The 23,182-nt window shown below is 40.2% G+C and overlaps 1 protein-coding gene across 4 annotated transcripts; it reads left to right on the top strand.

The window, feature by feature from the left end:
* LOC111863775 (histidine--tRNA ligase, cytoplasmic) lies at positions 1–20,334 on the top strand. Of its 4 annotated transcripts, none has more exons than XM_023850433.2 (8): positions 1–150; positions 816–1,127; positions 8,188–8,406; positions 9,396–9,617; positions 13,408–13,614; positions 14,123–14,420; positions 17,099–17,385; positions 18,608–20,334. In XM_023850433.2, the coding sequence occupies exons 1-8, from the start codon at positions 67–69 to the stop codon at positions 18,824–18,826; spliced, it is 1,848 nt and encodes a 615-aa protein (XP_023706201.1). In that variant the 5' UTR covers positions 1–66; the 3' UTR covers positions 18,827–20,334. The 4 variants fall into 4 exon arrangements, with proteins under 4 accessions (XP_023706201.1, XP_023706204.1, XP_023706202.1 ...); XM_023850434.2 differs by lacking the exon at positions 816–1,127 and adding an exon at positions 5,236–5,373 and having other exon boundaries at positions 64–150; XM_023850435.2 differs by lacking the exon at positions 1–150 and adding an exon at positions 5,236–5,373 and having other exon boundaries at positions 1,044–1,127.
* The last annotated feature ends 2,848 nt before the right edge of the window (positions 20,335–23,182 follow it).

The following is a 23,182-nucleotide window of genomic DNA, read 5'->3' as shown; positions in this document are numbered from 1 at the left end:
GCAACATTACGGATAGAGCATTGGTAACGTGAGTAGTCTGGTTCAACAGGAAAAGCACATGTTAAAATGTGTGACGAAAATGGGTTAACGTACGAAGAACCAAGTAAAATTGTACGAAAGTCGAAGGCAACTGTAGGAAGTAAGCACAAGGTGAGTATAAATTATTTTACACTTCATGAGCTATATGATGTAATTCATTGGCTTGTTATCCTGTTTTTTTTTTTGACGTTCGCTAATATTTCTGAATTACGAAGGTTTTCAGTAATGTACCCATTCTGAGTGCTGGAATGCGGGAATTATGATTTTGCTTTCGTTTCTATACAATATTTGCATTTACCCACAGCAGTCCCTCGTCAACCGTGGAAGTTCGTTCCCAAAAGGCTCTGCTGTTCGCCTGATGGGGTTAGGGCAACTGCGGTGTCTGTACTGTCACTAACACAAAGAATCCGTATTATCTTGATTAAAACTTAATTAGACGTAAAGTATAAAAAGTACCACAGGAAGCGGCACTGCATTGGTAATCTACGAGCTAGAAGAGTGTTTTGGAAGCTATTAAACGTTGCCATCAGAAAATTTGGTTCTCTTGGTGCTAAAACCACCGCTTTCCTTGTACGTATTCAAAACCGTATATTCATAAAAGCCAACTACCATGAGTAACAAAACTGAAAATACATGGAAACCCGTTAATATTCGATGCCCACCGTTGGTAAAGGATTGCTGTATGTATATGTGGCATGTAGCACAGTACACTGAGAATCTGATAACTGAAAACGAAAATTCCATGTCACTTTTGAGCGTCATTTCTTCTTCTTCAGGTAACTGAGATCAGTGTTCCAAATGTCATCTCAATGAAGGTGCTTACAGTATTAAACACGTTCCTTGCTGACAAAAGTTACATAGGTAGTTATCAACTTTCCCAAGCTGATAAAGCCATCTTTGAGGCCCTGAGAGGGGTTACTTTGCCTCCTAACATGTCTCATCTTATGCGATGGCATCAACACATCAAAAGCTTTTCCCCAGTAGAGTTGGCGCTGTGTCAAACATATGTACCAACTTGTAATACTATGCCACCACAAATTGTAGGCCTTCTCTCAACCAATAATCACGGAGTTGATATTAATCTAAAGGTGAGAAATTGATGTGTATCTACAGGTGAACAGTGTTGGTTATTGATTGTAGAACAGTTTGTAAAGTTGTACATTGTGGTGACCATCCCTGACCAGTTGGGGTTTCTGTATATGTATTAACTTTATTTCCAACTTTTAGTGAACATTGTCATTATATACAAAGAATGAGTTACAACTGATAAATATTATGGCACTTGGATGGGGCTGCTGTACCATCACAAACAAAAGCGAATGCTCTTTTGCTTTCCTGGAAATGACATACAGGCGGCTTTCTGTTTTGCACCAGTTGTGCAAGTGAATGGTCACCACATTGCAATATTATACCAAATTCCTCCTGCACATAATAGGCGGAGAAATACTGCTTGTAGTGTTGCACCACCTTTGTGTGAAACTGTTGGTTGTGGCAGTAGATTGCAGAATTCGTTAGCTGTAGAAGTTAATGAATGATTATGAAGGCATAGACCCTTCTGTGGAGCCTCTCTTCCCCAATGCAGAAGGGAGATATACCAGATATCCAAGAATGAGTGCCCACATTTTAAAACATTTTTGTTGAGAAAGTAAACAGAGCCAGAAGAGTACAGCTTATACCAGATGACAGTGGAACTGTGGGAGTTTTACATATGATACCTGTTATATGAAGCACACATGGTTTGGGCATGCATGTTTCACTGACATCTGTATTCCACTTGGCATTTGCAAGCAACTAAGGGAGCTCAGGTCTAAGAACATTGAAATGGGGAAGGGTGGAGAAAAAACTTTTTCGAGTAGCTATTTTATTTGGGGAAGACTGTACTCTCCCACTTATGTTCATTTTCTCAACAAAAATGTTGAAAATGTATGCCTTGTTTCTTGGACAATCTGCATATCTGTAAGATGACCTTGTGGTCCTGTGGTAAGGTACTGGATCGTTCATTCGGAGGAGGACTGCAAATTTGATTTGCAGAATTTCTGCTGGCTTTTCTGTACACAGATTTACAACTTCACTATCAGATACAAATCTGTGGTTCAGCACATATGTTAAGCTGTAGGCCCCCTCTGCCAGCTATCATTCTTATTATCACCCTATTGTTGGGCGTAACAGGATCTACCCTGTGATTATAACACCTGCCAATATGAGAGCCTGGAGCCAAGCAACACATGTATGAAGACAGAGCAAGTAAGGAACCAAGCAAAAGTGGTGTAACAGGCTGTGGAATGATAGCCAATGCTTGTGAACTTTGTAAAAAAGGTGAAATTATCCCTGTGCTTAACTAATTAAACACTACACCATGAAGGGGTATAGGGCAATGGATGTATAGCACTTTTTCTTGACCTTGGCAGTATTTGGAGGTGAGTGGTGAGTTTCACGCCCTGGTCACTTTATCCCCAGGGGAACAGCCCCTGGTACCCATCAGACAGGAGGCTGGATGGGCCCCAGAACCAGTCTGAATGATGTGGAGAAGAGAACATTTTTAACCATTTTTAAATAAGACTGTTCTGTCCAATGAATCTGGTTACCAGTCTGAACCACATGTCTAGTTACTGTTATATGAAAGTGTAATAAACCTTATGTTAAATTGATCAGTTTTGCATCTGGTTTACATGGAGACAGCATGAGATGACGGTAGGCACACTGACAAACACATCTGTCCTTAGACTAGTTGTAGAACTGTGATGGAATTCTACAACCACTTCAGTACACATTTGTCAGTGGTTGCTGTGTAAACTGTATAGTTAACGTGATGCTGTGAAATAAACCAGTAGAACAAAGAATACCAGTGTGTCATTCAGATCAGTGTTCAAACCTTGATTATTTCATGTGACATTCCTTTTCGATGAAATGGCACTAGAGCTGATTTTCTTAATTTTTTGTGTTTCCCGCTACTGATCATCATTCCACCATTGCAGTTTACTCTGCTGTAATTCGCCCCTGAGGTGATCAGTAGCCCTGACTAGGCTGCACATTATCACATCCTTCTTTGCTTTCAAGTTTGGGGCTTCATTTCTGACCTAGCACTTGGTTGCTTATAGGGTGAGGAAGTTAACCGAATCAGTAAAGTTAATGGCTGCAGTCTGGACTTCAGTAATGTTCGGATTTCTCCCTTGGCCATGCCCAAGATTGGTTTTGTGGTCACCCATTCATGTAACCAATGAGTAGGCCGCCCCATAGCTCAAGCAGTTAGTTGGTGGCTTCCCACCGTGGCGGCCCGGGTTCGATCCTGGGTCTGGTCAAGTGGAATTTGTGGTGGACAAAGTGGCACTGGGGTGGGTTTTCTCTGAGTACTTCAGTTTCCCCTGCTAATCTTCATTCCACCAAATTCTCCATCATCATAATCACTCGGGGCGGGCTACAATAGGCCAATCAGTGCTGCCGTGCCGAGTGGACCCGGTTGGACTCCACCCTCCGCTAAGCGAATTTAAAAAAAGGAAAACCAATGAGTGTAATTTACTAATTACATTTAGTAGAGTTCCTCATGGAGCATATAACAGTTTCTGAGAACCTGAAGAGGTACCTCTTGCCTTTTGTGGAACCATGAGGGTTGAGTATCATGTTCACAAGAGCCCCTGTGTGGAGTCTGTCCTTAGCCAATTCAATCCAATCCACATCCTTTTCACATTTCTTTCAGTTCTGAATTAACAGTATTCATCCATCTATAACTCTTTCCTTCAGTCATACAACCTTTTCTTCTGTCAGATGATCATCTTGTGGTCACACCTGACTTGGATGCACTGTGCGTATCAGAATTCCTGTGGCCACTGCTCTCATTTTTATATTGACTTTCACCTGGATTCTTACTCAGCAGATGGTTTGTGAAAGCATGACTTTGCAAAAGTTCTGCTGGCTATGAGCATTCTCTGGATCACTGGCTTGAAAGAAATGAAGCCATAAGTAAAAGGCACAGATAATGCAAAAGGTAACTTTTATTCACACCAGTGTGTCCAGAACATTAACTGGACTAAATTACATTTTATTGTTTTGCTTAAGTAAATGTATCATTTACAACAAAAGATCTCTAGTACTGGAAGCATTTGCATTTGGAAAACAGGGCTTCATAAGTTCTGTTTGGGGGCCCTTCTTTATTTAGAGCATTAGAAGAAATAAGACAAAAATTTTGTGCCTTACTCTGAGACATGCAAGGGGATAGCAAATACTTAAAGTGTATATGTAGTTGGGAGATAAGAGAGATAGTTTAAGAATGTAATGAGGTTGAGAATTTGTGGCTTAACTTTCCTCCTGTGATGACTGAACCAAAAATTACCCAAAAGAATCTGAAAATAATAATAATAAACACTTCGATTCATAAAAATGTTGTCACCTTTTCCATGTGTGATGGAAATTGTGGAGCAGCATTGATCAGCTAACGTGGAATTGTTCTCCAGTTTTATTTATCCTTGCTTTAATGTGTACATGCCTCCACAAAGTGGACCATGTCCCATGTTGTGTGTTGATATGGTACATATGTAAGTAAAAGTAAAGTAAAACTATCCCTGTACCAGGCCATGAAGGCCCATGGGGTTGTGAGACGTTGAGTGTCCCACATTATCTAGACAGTCGGCTCAAAGATGGCAGTAAGGTTGTCAGTCTTACGCGCTGGCCGCACTTTGCTCCCCAGGAAAATTATTTAATTAATTCCTGGTACTCGTTTCTGTTAGAGGCTGAGTCAACCCAGGGCCATAGTGTGGCTGGAAGGATTAGGTCTATTGAAAAAAGTCCAGTGACCTCATCAGGACTTGAACCTGCAACCTTCCAGCTTCTAGGATAGCCCCTCAACCAACGTATGTTCCAAACTGAATTTGTCACACTTTACTGCAGGTATCGCCAATTTCTCTCCCTTCTTCACAAGGTACACAATGGGTTTTTGTATTGCTAAAACATGTTTCTGAGGCATTTTAAGACACAGCCAAAAATTCAGAAAGAGCCAAAATTTCATACAAAGTGAGAAAACGGAATAATTCTGTATGCTATTCCTTAGTACACCTGAGTTTCATACAGAACTCTTCTTAAGCCATAGCCATGAGGTTGGTAATGTGAGATGTGCCATCCCAGCTCCACGTGGCCCACAGAAATGTAATGCAATGCCCAGTGCAGTGTGATCCTCACTGCATTTCATGCTTTTCTCTGGTTAAGACGCGGTATTGCTGAGAAGATATTTCATCCTGTTTCATAACTCCTTTCCTGGCGATGTTGGGTGGTGGTGCACTGCGGCTCTTGGCAATCCTTGACTTATCGGCACGGCGCTGGGTGGCCAATTCTCTTGGACCACAGGTCAGTAGTAAAATTTTGTGTGGGTGACTGCATGCCCATGCTCATACACCAAGTAAATGTGCTTGCCTAATAACAGTAGACTGAAAAATACCTATGCACTGAGCAGTGTAAAATGGAGAATTTTGCTCTGAAGCTCAGATTCTGTTTCTAACATCAACTACTCTTCTATCAAGTATAAAGTAGACCAGCACTGCACAGAATGTATGTTTACTGGCATTGCAAAGAGAGCTTCTGGCACATTTGCAATGAAAAGCTGTAAGAAAGTGTGTCTATTAGCTTTGCCCTATCTGGCTGTCTGTACATAAGAACTTGAGCTGTGGTCAAATTTATCAGCCTGTTTCAGTCTTGGTTAAAATCAGGCAGCAATAACACTTTTTGCATGAAGACCTCATGTTTCTCTACATGTCTCAAGTGTGATTCACTAAATATTAATCAGAACAAAGAATATTGTTTTTATGTTCCTTGAAATTTGTTCCGTGAGGCTTGTGTTTTTTGAGCGGCTTCAACAGAAACGAGTGAATACACCAGAATTGTTGCACTGTGTATGCATTTCTAACTTGTAGTTTTGTTATGTCCATTGTTGGGTTCGGGGTTCACAAAATTGCAGTACACGTGTTTGGAAAGGCTTCATTTTGAATATTTTGTTTTCTATATGTGGTGAAAAGGCAGACATGTGAATGTGTGTGAGAATGTTGCAAAATTGAGAAGGCCATGCTTCTAACATAGTGCAGTCTCATTTAAAATATAAATACGTGGAAAGCAAATTGGGTTGATAGAACTGTATACCACTGTTTTAAATGGAATGGGCATAAGGTTAGATTACTGAGGTTTTAGGCCATATGTTAACTGTCTACCAGTCTACACCACATCAGATACCAGAAGACTGCAGTCTCAATAATCACTGTCATGAGAACCAGAAATATTAATGGCTTTATATTGTTAGGGAAACATAAGCTTGTAACTGTCAGTGACGCATACAAATGCAGTTGTTTTTAAAGTGTTCCAATTGTGATGCTCCAGAAATTTGTGTCTCAGAATCCAGTGGTCCTACAGTCCCAACCACTGGGGTAATTCTGGACATGTTCTTTTATGTGCCCAACTTCCTAAGGGCGTAGCCCTTTGAGAGAAAGGTTTGTTTAGACTGGACTGTGGGCTGGATGATTTGGGACCAGTTCCTGGCAGAAGCTGAGTTTTTTCTCTTTGCCACCATGTGCATACTGGTACTGTGTCCCCCCCCCATCCAGTTGATACTTTGGGGCAGGGGGGTAAAGTAGCTGAGACATGGAGCTGACAGCTCACGTCCGTCTGTAGCTGATGTTAGAATAACAAATCAAATCCATTCAGATGTATTGCAGGGACTGGAAATTGTTACCGCAATGAACGTTGTGAGGCAAGCTAGAATGTTAGGCGAAATCAGAAGTAGCGTGAAACTGTGGTGAAGTTATGTTAGAATTTAGATTTTAACCTTTCAAGAAAAATAAGGTAGCAGACTGTATAACCAGGAGGTTAAAGAACCGAATGAAGTAGAATACCTAAGCATCCCTCGGACAGAACATTCCATACACACAGAACAATGCCCCTGCTAGCTAGCGACTCTAAAAAGTAGCCAAATCACAAAAAAGGGACCAGCACACGTTCGTTAACTCATGAGGCAGTAAAATGGCTCTATCAGCTCACCCCAAGGAGGCAGATACTAGAGCTCACCAGACAACCAAGAAGGTCGTAGACAGAAGTGACTATGGGTTCAAGACTCTTTGAATTTAGCCAAGGGCTTCATAAACAAAGTTTGTGTACTGCCAAGTAGGTGAGGTGGAAACTCGTATATCCAGTGTTGCTAAAGCAAAGATAAGGGTTTCCTCATCATGTTAGTTGAGTATTACTAAAAACAGGGAGAGTTTAGGTTACTAGAAACGACAGTAAATATGAATAAGGTTACTTTCAGTAGGAGTGTGGAAAGCCAGTGTAATGAATGCCAAGGATAAGGTTCAGACTAAATCACTGGAGTTATGTTAGAATAATGAGAATGAATGGTTGTGTAGAGCATAGGTGAATTTGTACATATGTAATAAATGTAGTGTAGGTAGCCATCCCACCACTTATTTCATCTCCCACACATCCTGAAGAAGGGGGGGGGGAGTACTGTAAGGTTGAAGTATCTTAAGATCACATTAAGTAGCATAGTCATTAGCTGACAGCCTACTGAACAAGTACCATGGTAAGATACCAGTAGTATTGAAGTTGGTGGTTTCAGCAGCTTGCAATAGCCATGACATGATAGTAAGGGGTAACATCCCAGCCACATTACTGAGGTAAATATGAACATTATGTTCTGAGGTGTGACATCATGTAATGTGGTGGAGAGGTATCAGTGTTTATGTATAAGATGGCAACATCAGGTTCCTCTGAAACATTTGGTACCTATCCACCACACTACATGGTGTTACATCCCAGAAAATATTAATTTCATCAGTCATGCTCTCCACCTGCTCTTTTGTACCAAAATTATATCTGAACTCTTTGCATGTCGTGTGCACTACAGCTGTTGGCTGCTAGCACACAGATTATTTTCCAAATCTGTAAATGTTAAATTCTGTTACTCGTATATTTTGCTGATATGATAACTGCAATAGGCAGAGAGCCATAGAATCTTTTGAAGAGTTGTCATTTTATGGACTGGCATTTGTAATTAAATCTGCCTTAAGAAGAAAGTTTCCCAGAAAATTAGACGAGTCAATCCCCAAGTCACTTTCTTTTCTGGTCTGTGTTTCATAATTGAATGCAGTTGAAGCAGTTTGGGTGATGGCGAGGTTTCAGGTTGTAGAGGAGTTGAGTCATGTACTGGATGTGAAGGCACAGCCGAGAGCTGCGGAAGATGGTGCTGGGCCCCACAGGTTCACTCTCAAGACCCCAAAAGGTACACGAGATTATGGACCTTCGCAGATGGCTATCCGAGCAGACGTGTTGAACAAGATAATTTCTGTATTCAAGCGGCATGGAGCTGAAACTATTGACACACCCATCTTTGAGCTAAAGGTGATGGCAGCTAATGTTTGTGATGTATGTTGTACAGTATAACACACTTCCTCAAATCGTAAAAGTTGAGCAGTTTTTCTGTCCATCCCTGCGAATTCCATAGTGTGTTAAATTGCAACATTACCGTTTCAGTTGAGAGTGACCTCTTGTTAGGTCATGCAAATAAATCCCATTGATTGATACCCTTCACATGTCCCATGATCTGTTACGCTTTCCTCTCTACCATACGTTGCTACATTCCCTGCCAGTCATTTAGCAGTTAGTTTCATACAGATGTGGGCAATAATAACCACCTTCACTAATGACAACTGCTTTTAGTTGGTTAATGCATTTTTGCCAGGTTGTGTGAAACACCGTAGTTTCACCACCATGCATAGGGCTCAGGTTGTGTAAAGTAACACAGCGCTGTAGTTACCAGTACTATTCTGTCATCTAATGGAGATTCAGTACACTTCTAACTATGTATTCATTGATTAGAATGTTTCTAGATGTCAGTGTACACATTGGTTTTTTTTACAGTGTTTTGTTTATTTTAAAAAATAACGTAGTTCTTGATTTTCTACCTTCTATCTTATCCAGTTTGAAGATGGCATGCTGTTGTAGGGAAAATTTGCTAGACGATAAAATTATGCAAGAACTATACAAGTATTGGTTGTCGGATGCTCCAAGTGGTTGTGAAAGTGATAGAAATAGTAATGATAATAACGACATTGATTTTAGACCCTCAACATCACAGAAAGGCAGAAAAAGTGTGATGTTAGATTTGAGTGATTCAGATGTAAACACTGATGATGACATTAATGTTAATGATGGTTGGACTAATGATGATTTAAGAAATTAGAACAGTTTCAAGTACCACAGGTCTCACATTTACGCCCAGAGATCCTACCAGTATTTCTGAAGTAGTGATGCAACTTGAAGAAACATTTTCAGGCTGAAAATACATGGTTCATAGTTTGAGCATGAATTTGTTGTGTGTTTGTGCACAGGAGGTGCTGACTGGAAAGTATGGGGAGGACTCCAAGTTGATTTATGATCTTGCTGATCAAGGTGGAGAGATCCTGTCACTGAGGTATGACCTCACTGTTCCATTTGCTCGGTATCTTGCCATGAACAAGATCAGCAACATCAAACGGTACCACATTGCCAAAGTGTACCGGCGCGACAACCCAGCCATGATGCGGGGCCGTTACCGGGAGTTCTATCAGTGTGTAAGTGAGAACTCTGTTAGCTGGAACAACTTGCCAGGATAGCTCAGTTGGTATTGTGACTCCACCTTGGGCTGAATGGCTAGGAATAAGATTTCAGTTACTGGCAAGAGCAAGAAATTGTTCTCTTCTCCACATTATTGCACAAACTGGTCATGGAGCCCAATGAGCCTCCTTTCCAGTGGGTATTAGGGACATTTTCCATTGGGGTAAAGCAGTTGGGACATGAAGGTGACCATTTCCATCCAGTGCCAAGGTTAAATATACATGGAGCTATACCTCCAGTTCCCCTTACATCTTCATGGCATGGTGCATAATTAAACACAGGGACACCTTTACTTGCTACACCAGATCTCCATTCAGTGTTTTCTTGATTTAAGGTTTTTCTCTCATTTAACATTTAACTTGAGTAATCCAGAGTCATTAAATTTCCTGCATGTAAGGTTTTCCTTCGTATAGTGATCACATCCAATACTCCCCAAAGAAATCATAAATGAGGGTTTCACTGTAATTAGGCACTGGCTTGGTTAGCAACACTGTGGTTCAAGGGGCCACTTTTGCTGCAGATTTCTATGTCAAAGTTCAGTGTGTCGCAGAAACATTACTTCATTCATATTTCAGCATCTGATAAACTGCATGTTTTTTCATGATGAATATTAATAAGAGCTAAATGTCCAGAAACACAGTAATTGTATGAATATTAATGTTTTTGCACTGGCTTGAGAAAAGGTCATTCCATGCCCCATCATCTCAGTTCGGTTTTCAACCTGACCGTCTCCAATTTCTGTAAAAGGTTGGTGAGCTTGCAAAGTTCAGCATCCTTATCTTGCAGGCTGCTGCCACAAGTTGCAGAGCTCATACAAGGCTTCTTTGAAAGCTAACGAAATGCTCGTTTCACAGATATATGACTCACATTCATATAGAACATTTTTGGTTTCAGCGTTACCTGATGTATGTAACTTTTGACCTTCAGTTGTTCACAAAGTGTAATTTCTTCTCCTAATTTATGTTTGATTGAGATGCACAGAAATTACTGTTAAGCTGGTGTGTGACAGTGTGTGAGAATCACCTGTACAGTAATATTCAGAGTGTGTTACTCGGTGAGATTGTCATATTTATATATAGTTACATTCTGTAAGAGTTAAGTAAATCCAATTTCCAATCACTCAGTCACGTGAAAGTATATACTTCTCATTAACTGGGTGGCAGTACTGTGTAGGGATGTATTTCATAGTTAATTCCTTCTCATAAAACAGTTAACCTGTACGTTTCTTGCAATCCCTTTTCATGCATTTAAAGGTACACTTGAGTTTGCCTTGCTGCACAGAATTGTGCTTTTAAATTGAGCCATGCATTCTACTTATGGCTCCGTTAAGCGGCTTCTCTTCCAACCCCCTCTCCGCTTTTTTCTTTTCCTCATAAGTTCTACATATTCTAGAAAGTTGTTCCATTCCATGCCTACCATGTGATCCCCCACCCCTTCCAGCTGTTTTAGCATGAGGAGATTAGGAATGATAGCAGGATGAGACCACTCAGTTTCTAGCAGTCACAGAAAGAGGTAACAAAATTCTGTTTGGATTTGATTGGTCAAAATTTGATTATTCTTCTGGCTGGGGAAGGGTAACGTCTCCCTTGGTTTTGGGACGAGTGGTAGCTAATTTGAGCATGTTTCTGAGGCATTTTAGCTCATCTTGCCTGACATTTTTTGTATTGCCCTGACATTAAAATCGAGCTGTATTTGACCTGTTAACAAGTATGCTCGTATCTCTTGTGAGAATTTGTCTTAAGAGGGAGTAGCTTGCTGTCAGTGTGGTAGGTGAGAGAAATTCTGTTTGGAGTTTTTTTTTAATTCAAGTTCATCTTGTGTTTTTTTCCTTTTGGGCATTGATCTCAAAAGATCTCTCCCCCTCCTAAATACGTGACGTCGCTCTTTGGGCGTCAGGGGTGGTGTCTGTATTTCTATTGTATTTTATTTTATTGTATTGCTTTATTTTGTTATATTAAACATATGTTAATCTTGTTATCTGGAGATTTTCATAGCTATCGTCAGTCAAGGCATACAGCTTGGACACCCCACTCTATCTGGGGGATAAAGGCATTGCGAAACAACGTAAAGGAACCAGGGACGAAATCAGAGTCTTCCCCTTTCTAATTAGGTTAAGAGAGGAGGGGCTGCTCAAAACATAGCTAGTATAAGCATGCACACAATCACAAATGATAAATATAGTAAAATTCAGTGTAATATGGTCTTCAACCCAGCACCATCTAACTGATTTTTGCCTTGGTATAGTACTCCTCAAAGCACACCAAAAGACAGATGAAGGTTGCACTTTCACAACCACTGTTATGTGCATATTCACTTCATCATCTTCCAAACTACATTTTGTAGCTATCGTATGATGAAATGGAACTGCATAAAATTCCTATTCACTACAAAGCCAGTAAAAGGAAACAGCCTCCACCTACTACCACCATTACAGTGTAAGTGTTTGGCTGTGACCAAACAGTGAAAAAATACAGCTTTAACAGTAACCCCTCCATTAGCGGCCTCCGTAGTCTAGAGGTAACGTTCCCACCTCATGACTCGTAGTACGCGGGAGGGACTTTAAGCTGTGGGTCCCGTGTCGTAGCTTTACGGCACGTAAAAGAACCTCATACCTCCAAAGGAGGTCACTGAGCAAAATTGCGGATGTTTGCCGCCCAGCAGCAGTCACTAATACCTCCGGTAGATGGGGGAAGCATTATAGATACCTCTCAGCCAGTAGAGAGCCGGTCTCGCTGGCTGGGTGGGACTGATGGTAAGCACCAATACCAGTAGGATATAGAGGCTGGTAGAAATCATAGAGGGAAGCACAGTGGACCACTACAGGTGTAAGTGCTTGGGGAAACCCACCCTCTCTAATAACTAACTAACTAACCCCTCCATTCTTCTTTGTAAAGCAGTGGTTTTGCTATATAATGAGGAAATATTCTCTGTCATATGCTCTGTTTCTTCACTAGTGTTGAATATCTAAAGAGTGTAGCAAAGATGTGTACTTACTCAGTTTTGTATGTTGCCAGAACATTTTTACAACATCCAAGAGGTGAAGTGTGACTCTCACATTACAAGCAGAGATGATTTTATAATGTAGAACACCTAACCTCAGTCACTCTTTAGCTCTTTCTATGGTACCCTTCAGAGTGATTCTGAGTGTTGGATGCCATTGTCTGAACCTTCTAGAATCTACAAATTTTTGTGCTGTTGATTATTTTNACTGATAAATCTTAATGGCAAACCTTATACAATTTGTACAGTTTTATACAAGTCTATTAATTAAAAATTCAATAGTTAAAACACAATGTCATTAATGAATTTTGTATAACATACATTAATCTATATAAATAAATTTAAATAAAGACTAGTATACAGTGATATAAAGATTGTGTATATCTAAAATAAGCAACTAAAAACCAGAACACAGACTGACAATTTTGTCTTTTTTAATTGTAAAGCAAGACAGCCACTCGCATCTTAAAAAGATTTATAACCAAAATATTCTTGTAAAGAATAAAAAGAATGTAAATATAAAAATTGTTTTAATTGTACCTCAAAACTCTTAGATTCATCAGCAGTAGAATTTATGCAGTGTAGTGTTTGTATGGTCCATTAACTCTATTAGCAGTACATTAATATCTGCAATAAATGAATGGAAAGTCTGGTAAGGAATGCAATATTGTATTTAGAAACTTGTAACTGAATCACTCTTGTCCATTGTGCAGCTGATGTGACTTAGTGAATTTCCAATCTTGGCAGGACTTTGACATAGCTGGTCACTATGATCCCATGATCCCAGATGTGGAGTGCATCCGTGTTGTCAGTGAGATCCTCACATCCTTGCAATTGGGGGATTTCCTTATCAAGGTGAACCATCGGCAGCTGCTGGATGGAATATTTGAGGCGTGTGGCGTTCCTTCAGACAAGTTCCGCACAGTGTGCTCTTCTGTTGACAAGCTGGATAAGGTGTGTTCAAATTTGTCTGTCACCTTTACACAGAAAAAATTGAATTGTAATGAGTACAATTGCATGTCAGTAAATGAGGCAAATTCAAATTTGTTCAAATTCATTATTCACTGATAATCCTACCATTTGCTGTGACAGTTTGACATACTGACAGCATGATTAAGCAAGCCATAAGTAAAAAAAAGTGCATCAGTTATGTAGTTCTAACTGGTTGGATTGTTACGAATTATTAATTTAGAATGATCTCGAATTGATATGACCTTTTTTAAGCTAGTAGCTACCAGGAGAAATCAAGGGAAGCCTTCATTTAATATGCAGTCTCTGGGATATGAACAGCAATTGCTGAAGTGACAGAGGTTGTAGCTGCAGATGCTGTTTTTGTCTCTCAGTAATTAAACTTTGGATGAACAGCATAGTTCACAAGCTAATAATTGTAGCATGGAGTGTCACATTTGCTTAATATGCTGGGCATAATTGGTAGACCTGCTTACAGTACCTTCCTTTGCAGTCTCCATGGGAGGAGGTGCGCAATGAGATGGTCAACGAGAAAGGCCTGTCTCCAGAAGTAGCAGACCAGATTGGTGAATACGTTTGCCTCAGCGGCAAGATTGAGTTGGTAGAGCGGCTGTTGCAGGAGGAGATGCTAGTGGGTATGTCCAGGAGTGCCCATGATGGACTGGAGGCCATGAAGCTGTTCCTCAAATACTGCGCACTGTATGGACTACAGGATCAGGTCAGCTTTGACCTGAGCTTGGCCCGTGGACTTGACTACTATACTGGTGTTATCTACGAGGCTGTCTTGCTCAGTGAGTGGAGAGTCATGTCATATAGACTAAGGGGACACTCAGATAGTTGGAGGAAAATTTCCTGAGTAGGTGATTTTTGTTTGGAAGGCATCCGTGAAACTGTTTTTGTTTGCTTAAGGGGGAAGAAGTACTAATGAAAGGGAGTATTCATGTTTGGTTCCATGTGTATAAAAACCTGCTTCCCTTTATGGAAATCAGAAGCAGTAGTTCTATACTGTGGTCTGTTGGTGTATTATACTGTGTAGTCTGGTAGATGGGTACCATCATTTTGAAAGAATATGCTGGCTCCATCTTCAGGGTATAGCATAGATTTGTGTTTTACTGTTTGTTATGTGATTATAATATTCAATTACTAACACTGTGGCTGTTACATAACAATTATGATTCCTTTAACAGTGGGTGTTTAAATTCCATGGTGGGAATTGTCCTACAAAATTTTCTTTGCAGATATCTAAATTTTAGTGCAGGATCTGCAAAAGACCTAGTAAAAATAAGATTATGTAATAAATGTCATATTTATACAAATATAACTGATTGTACAGAGTCTTCTTAAAAAATGCCATTAATGTCTTAATTTGATAAGTATATTGTGACATGACGCCTGAAAGGCAGAAGATATGTCCTCGCCAGGCAGTAGCACAGTAAACACATTTCCACAGCAAAAAATGTACTCAGCAATAGAAGGACTGTGGAAATCAGTGTTTTCTACGCAATCCATCCCAAGGCTATATAACAAAAACCAGTGGGACAAGTGTCAGTTGTGAGTTGGCACTTGTAGTTGGAGGTTAGCTGTGAAACCACTACCAAGCAACAACTAGTGAAGTCATAAAAACTGAGAAGACTTTGTTTGTTGTAGTTGTTTGTAGAGTGCGTAAGCTAGTGTGAGTTATAATTATTTGTAGTTGTGAATCATAAGCATTCAGCAAATCCAGTTGTCAGGCCAATCCTCATGTGTAATCACTTTCACATGACACTATACTGAAAGTCTAGAGATTTCTGAATTTCTAGTTTGTTTTGCTTACATTTTTGTCAGCAGTTTCATGTTTATATAGAGAGGTTGCACTTTCAGCAGTTTTACAGCACCATCCGGATGTCATAATCCAAGAAACAGTTATTGTACACACATTAACCCCCCTCACATTTTGACACATTACACGGACTTTTCTTGTTACCCTGTAAGCTGAACGCATGCAGCACTCTAGTCAATTGGATGGAACAGTCCCTGATTAGTGCCACTAGTGTCCATTCTTATGCTTTTAATGACATCATTTGCTGGCCTACCTGATGGTCTCTGCTCATGCAGCTATTGTCCAGCATGTGCCTACCAGTATATTCCTCACTAAGGCAAGTCAGAAATTCTCTGCATGAAATTTACTTTCCATCACACAAAGAAAGAATATTAATTTTTGAATAGCTGTATCCAACAGATGGAAGAACAGTTTCTTTGCCCATTTCCATGTTAGGTGCCTAATTGAGTAGCTGTTGGCCATCCTGTTTGCCTTGTTCACATAAACCATGTGCAGGTTATAATCTTCCACAATATGTGGCCCTATAAAGTTATAATCGTCCACAATATGTGGCCCTATAAAATTATCTTTTTTATCAGAGAAGTTACCTTCTGCTGGTGGATTATGAGTACTGGTTAACATTTGAATGTGTGTGTTTCCCTGCATTCATCTGCCATCAAGTCACCCATGGTTTACACTCAAATGTCACCCTGTTTCAGTTTCATTTTCTTCTGTCCTATAACCTGTGGAATGCCTTCCTACTCTGTTCACAGTACCGCAACAGTTCATTTTTTTCTTTGTCTGGTCATCAGAGAGCACTATGCTGCAAGCCGGAAGGTTGCGAGTTTGATTCCCAGTGAGGTTATTGGATTTTTCAATTGACTCAGCCCCTTACAGAAATGAGTACCAGGAATCTTCTGGGAGTAAAGGGTAGCTGGCGCATAAATCTGACAACCTCACAGCCATTTGTGAGCCAATTGTCTAGAAAATGTGGGAATCTTGATGTGTCAGAACTCTGTGGGCCTCCACACCCTGTTACAGGGATAGTTTTACCTTTTATCAGGTCATCGAGTAAGGCAAGAGAGGAGAATAAATTGTTGATATGTAGTTTGTGGCTCGCCCTTCTACTTTCCTAGTGTCACTGTACCACGTGTGGCTGTCAGGTTTTGTGCCTTATGCTGTTTGACCTTCCCCAAGTACACCATCATATCATGTAGCCAGTGGAATCGCATGATTTGTATATTTTTATGCTGAAACATTTGTTGTTTTTTGGAAAGTAGTGTCAGAAAACTACTCTTCCTTTGAAGAGAACAGTAACATTGTGTACTGCCAGATGTTCAAAAGGATCGTAAAATTCTGAAAATGCCTTATTCAGAATTTCAAATATGTTTCATATTTTCCGCAGTCTGTCAGTTTTCATTGATGTCAGTTTCATCCTGTTTTCTGAGAAGTGTAAGAAGTGAAGGGTGTGTAGGAATGTGTCCTGTTTTATTATGTCACTGTAGCAAGGCATGTAAAGCTGTTCTGTTGTTACCAGTAACATGTTGATACTGTCATATTTTCTATACCACATGTCTCAGTTGGTGTGATCATCATTATGTTAATACCCCTTTGGTGATTCACAACAGGATGCAAAGGTAAAGGTGATGAAATGACATGTCTCTTCTCCAGATGACACCAAAACTGAACAAGGAGAGACTGGTGGAGTTGGTAGCATTGCGGGTGGTGGGCGTTACGACAACCTGGTGGGGATGTTTGATCCAAAGCACAAAAATGTGCCCTGTGTTGGAGTGAGCATCGGAGTTGAACGTGTGTTCTCAGTGCTAGAGGCTCGCCTCCTCAACAGCAGGGCTAAAGTTCGGACAACAGAGGTGGAGGTATTTGTGGCTTCTGCACAGAAGAATCTTTTGGAGCACCGGATGCAACTCTGCAAGGAACTGTGGGATGCTAACATCAAGGTAGTATAAGCTCCCAGATGTCAGAGAGGAGCAAGGTGTGTTATCTGATTTAACAAACTTGGATGTTACATTATGGATGTCTAGTCATCACAGTTTGTGCTACGTCTTGGCCCTGTGTGGGAACAAGTTACAAAGTGTCAGTCCATCCATTTGTGTATGGGATGTGTTAGCGATATTTATAGATAGACATTGTGTACCCACAATAAGTAACACAATGCGGGTTATAGAGATGAACGCAAGCATTGGCTTTCAAGTACATCCAGTACAGTACATCCATCCAGGCAAAAAAATAATCCATAAGTTTATTTATCATCTCCCATACCTAGCAGGTTGGTGTAGTGGTAATGCTCAGGACATTTGTTCAGGAGGTGCTCTTTTTGGGACACCAACAATCTTTAGTGGGGATTTTGTGGTTTCTCTCACTTCCTCCAGCCAAATGCCAGAATTATATTGCCTTTTCCTTCCAAGCCCTTTCCAACACACCATTCATTAATCCTGCCATTTGGAGCTCTGTAGTCTAGATACAGTGTCATAAAGTAACACACGATTCCACCAAGATTGCTGCTGCTGTTTGTAAAGTTCATGTTAGTTTCATGTACACTGTAGGAAAGCTGGACAGACTGTCTTCCAGGAATCTGATTGTTCATTACAAGTAAAGTTGTAATTCTTGAGCACCATGCCCTAAAGGCATTTGGGGGAATAAAGGTGAAACTCCTCGTAGTCCCAGTGCTCCAAGTGGGAGAAACAGGCATAAAGATAGATGGGTGGGTGGGTAGGTAGTTAGGTAAGTTTTCATAAATATAATGCGTTATTTGAGGAATTGAATGGATTTTAATTAATTATTTATGTTATTTTAAGTGGAGTGCAATGCGCGGTTTTATCACACATCAGAGCAGCATAACAGTTTGGATGCATTAAGACACCTTTAGAAGGCCATCTATAGCCAAAACATGTTGTGTTAAGTGTTAAATGGTGAATAAACGATCATTGCATTATTGACGGACTGTGGATACAGAGAGTTATAATAACCAAAGTTCTGAATTGGAACAGATGAGAGAATCTAATCCTTGGAAGCTGAAGTAGGATAAGCATTTAATAGTATTACAGTTTTCTTGCTCACTGATCACTTGTTTAAGCTGGTGACAATGTCAGAGCTGTTCATAGATGTGTCCATTATCAAGCAGAGGAACCATGATCATGCAAGTGTTTTTGATTGTTACAGGCTGAACATTCATACAAACGCAACCCCAAATTGCTAGCACAGCTACAGTACTGCGAAGATATGGGCATCCCTCTGGCAGCCATCTTGGGTGAGTCAGAACTAGCAAGAGGAATTGTGAAACTTCGTAAGGTTGTGACTCGTCAGGAGATCGAAGTCGAGAGAGAGAATGTGGCACAGGCTGTGCGAGACCTGTTGACTGAAACAAATGAGCAGCGCTGAGTGTAAATCTGAGAACTGGATTCTGCGTGCCAGTTAGTGCTGTGAAGCCTAATTACTTCATCAACATAAGTTGTATGCCTGAGGACATCGATTTCTCATTGCAGTCTAATGTGCAACATTGCTGTTTGAACAGAAATCACCCTCTCAGTGGTAATATGAATAATTTATAGCCAAGAGGTCAGCAGATTAAATCTCACAGGCTTTACAGTGTTGATTCCAGGCAAATGTTGGGATTGTACCTTGAGAAACAAAATTTATCTGAACTTAAGATGTCCTTGAATCCAGGACAGTGTCTAGAAAGGAGAAATATAAAATGAAATTAGAGAAGAACAATTTTTAATAACTGCTGTATTTTCTTGAATACTCTCTGCCCTTGAATAATCCATGCACCCCATGAAATAGCTCATGTGAATTTATTGAAATATTAAATTATGTCAAGTAGAGGTGTGCATAATACTGTCACGTGTAGGTGGGTACACATGACAAAATGACGGTTTCAGGTTCGGATGATTGGATTTGTTACCAGCTTGGTTAGAGGCACTCTTTTAATTACACTCGAATACAGCGCTGACTTACACCTCATAATCCACTATTGCACACACTGTCGCACGCATAAAGTCTTCTAAATCACTCTTGGTATCCTCACAGGCAAACTTCTGTATTCCTGGTTCAACTTTGCTTGCTTCCACCACTCTCAACTACTCTTAACTGCTTCAACAAAGTCATATTGTCACAGACAATACATTTCAGTTAATAATACACACCTGATCTGCCACTTCTCATGCATATATTCACCAGGCATTTTTCCATTCATATTTCACTTTCTGGCTTCAAAAGCACTCTGACTTATTTTGCAGAGTCAACTCTTCCTTCTTCAGTCTCTTACATGGCTTTCACTGATGTACTGTATGTCTTCCAATGGCACGATTTCCATTATCCTATGCCTCTTGAATTATTTCCTGTTTTTCACTATATATATGGAAGATGGCAATATCCATGCCTTGAATGCTTTATGTTTAGCAGAAGATAGTCATAGTGGCTTACAGATTAGCATCCACTGGGACACTGTGTGTGGCTTAGTGTGTGGATATGTGAAAGTTAAAATGGTGGCCACCCAATGTTTTGTGACGCTGTTTTTTTTTTTAGAAAAATATTGCACTGCTTATTCTGGAAGATAGAGTATTTAATCATATTTTGAAAGTGATGTATAGTATTGCATCATGTAGGATTTGAGGTTCTCACAGCAGTGGTTACGAAGAGTTCTGTCTTTTGAAATATAATGCCATATAGTCTATTGAAAGTTAATGCACTGCAGTTGTGCTTGCTTGTTTTTTGCTTGGCTTATTCTTCAACCCTGAAGGTGGAAGTGACATGTTTCTCCAAAATGTTTAACTTTCTGCAGACTATATGGCATTATATCCCAGAAGACAGAACTCTTCAGTATTGCTTTGTTCTGCAGAATTCACTTCCATCAGAGTAGTATTTGTACCTGCTTTAATTTGTAAATTGAATAGCAAGTTTCCTAATTCCTTCCCTGTTCCTGCCACTCAGAACTCTCCCATGATAATCTGCCTCTTTATGTTTGTGTTTTTGTGTGATGTGTCCAAGTTCATGCGTAACACCGTTGCTGCTTCGTGTAGTGTTCTTGTTTTGAAGCTACGTTTGCAGAAACTTCTGCATTTTCCAGTCTACATGCTGTTCATTGAAGTAACGAAAGCCAAGCTATTGTATTGCCACACCTAGGATGATAATTGCAGTTACAGTCTCTCTTTAGACATTCACTGTGTGCTTTACACATGTTCCAACACTCGTACTGTTCATGAAGTTTCACACCATCTGAAATGTGTAATATCTTCTTGCGCTGACAGTCAAATCACTTTGGAGCAGAAGTTGAATATTTTGGGGATGTTCTCTGTCACCATTATGATTTCCTCATGAAGGAGGCATGCAAATTGTTCAAAATTTTAGTCTTCTGCTCAAAAAAACACAGTTCGTCACCCATGAGGTTTAGCACTTGTAATAATCTTGAAACGTAACACTCTGTTAATATGTGAACATTATGGGGTGTAGTTAGGTTGATAGGTCCTCTGTTTCAGAGGACAGAAACATTGGTACCCATCTACCAACTTCCATGTCGCAGAAGACTGTAATCTCCACATGATTCACCATTGGAGCCTCCAGTCTCACTGTTTATATTGTCACTTGTTGGGGACTAGACGTGGGGTTTGGACTGGTAATTGGATTTATTGAACACACACAACTTACAACTACAGGTAATTATAATGCTATTGCTATTTCATGCTCTTTACAATTCACTGTAGCACTCAGAGGGTCTTTTCATTTCTTCATTGTCTTCACCAGTCATTGCTTGGTAGTGACTCCTGATTTCCCGCCTTCACATTTACATCCTTACCTGCTGCCAACTCTCTCATAGCTCTTCATGGCCATGACTCCTGGTCTCGCTCCACTGGCTAGTGCTGACTGAAGACTCTCTGTCTTCAAACTAAGTGAGGTCAAAGTCAAAGTTATGTTATGACCAACAGGCAGTTGACCAATCTGTCTTTATGTCAAGTACCCATCTTGGGCCCAAGTCAAGACTATTATTACTGTCAGACATTTGCAGGTTTGTTGATGTGGGGTGCCCTCTCTGACAAAAGGATGAGTCGGTAGTTTACAATTGTTGCTGGCCTTCGCCAGCCCAGTCATTCTTGGGTCTGAGTCCCAGAGGACTTAGACCATTTTTACTGTCTGAGATTCACGAACCCCTCAGCTTATAGGGCCAGGTCCTTGTATTTATATTTTATATTCTACAAGAACATAGTGGCCCAGTTATATCCCCAGTTTTTGTCACCCATGACTCACATGGCTACAGTAGAGGTATTCAAACCTGCCTTCACACTTATGTTACTATCAGTTTGTGTTCCTGGTATATAGCCTCAGGGTGGATCTCATGGAAAACACTGCTTCCAACAGCTCTTCTATGTCCATTAGTTGTTTACAGTAAGTGCTCTTGATGCGCATATGTGTTTGAGTTAGTGGGTTTTGTTCTCTCTTGTGTATTGTGCTGCATAACTGTTGCTGTGATCACATAGTGGTTACCGACTGTTGTGTAGCAGTGAATGCTCATGTAAAATTGCCATCGCATGTTTTCCATGTCATAACATAGCAGTGGATGTTTCTTCTTGATTTTTGTATTGTCATGCTTATTGCCTCTTTCTTCATTATCCCTGTCCCTGCATTCCAAACCAATTACGAAACTGAGGACAGAGCATTGGATTGGTTCAGGGATTTCAGTGAAAATGGAACCCATGGAAATGTCCCTCGCAGTATCCATTGGGCCTCAGTTCCTGAAGAATGGACTTTAAAATTTCCATTTTGATATGATAAAAGTGGGGCACGCGGTAGCATAGTTGGTTGAGGCACTGTGCTACAAGTTGGAAGGTTGCGGGTTCAATTTCCAATGTCACTGGATTTTTTTCAATTTACCTAATCCTTCCAGCCGCACTATGGCCCTCTAACAGCCTCTAACAGAAATGAGTAGCAGAAATCTTCCTGGGGGTAAAGGGCAGGTGGCGCATATGGCTGATATCCTCACCACCATCTGTGAGCAGATTGTCTAGAATATGTGGGAGCCTTGACATCTCACAGCCCTATGAGCTTTCATGGCCTCTTACAGGGATAGCTTTACCTTTTATTTTTTTTTATGATAAAAATTGCCATGTTAGAGGCCCAGTAAATGAGGGGATAATGTTACAGACTCCTAATGCAGAGGTCTGAAGTTCAGTCCTGTCTGCTTCTAGTTTTTTTTTTCATTGTTAAGCATTTAAAGACTGTCATGACTCTCATATTTAAATTTGTTCTGTGTGTAATATATTCATGCAGTATAAATAATTTATGCAAGTTATACCCATTTATTTCAGTAATCATTTATTTTTTATATTAATCAGGAACCATGTATAGAAATATTACAACCTTGTCAGTGACTGGAATATGGAAGTTTAAACAGATTTTTGTCTGTGCTCTACCAATGAATGCTAACATAAATCATTTCTGTATTTTTAGATCTGGGTGTTTTTAGTAGAATGCACGGTGAAATTTGTTGAGTGTACTGAGATGAGGGTTATAGGTTTTGCGTGGGTTAATAAAACAGAAGTGGAGCCACCCTCTTTTTCACAGTGCAGCTGCAACCACTGCCCTTCTACTTCTTGCCATACTTCTCTTTACTCTCAACTGATAGGCCTGGTATACTTGTATGTCCAAGTGCATGATATTTTTGGTGCTGAAGTACAAATTTTATTGGACAAAGGTGTGTGGCAGCCATTGTGTTTAATGCCCCACTGTTTTGCTGTAAGTTGA

Source organism: Cryptotermes secundus, unplaced genomic scaffold, assembly GCF_002891405.2.
Source record: "Cryptotermes secundus unplaced genomic scaffold, Csec_1.0 scaffold572, whole genome shotgun sequence".
Classification (NCBI taxonomy): Eukaryota; Metazoa; Arthropoda; class Insecta; order Blattodea; family Kalotermitidae; genus Cryptotermes; species Cryptotermes secundus.
This window is presented reverse-complemented; position numbering and strand designations above follow the sequence as displayed.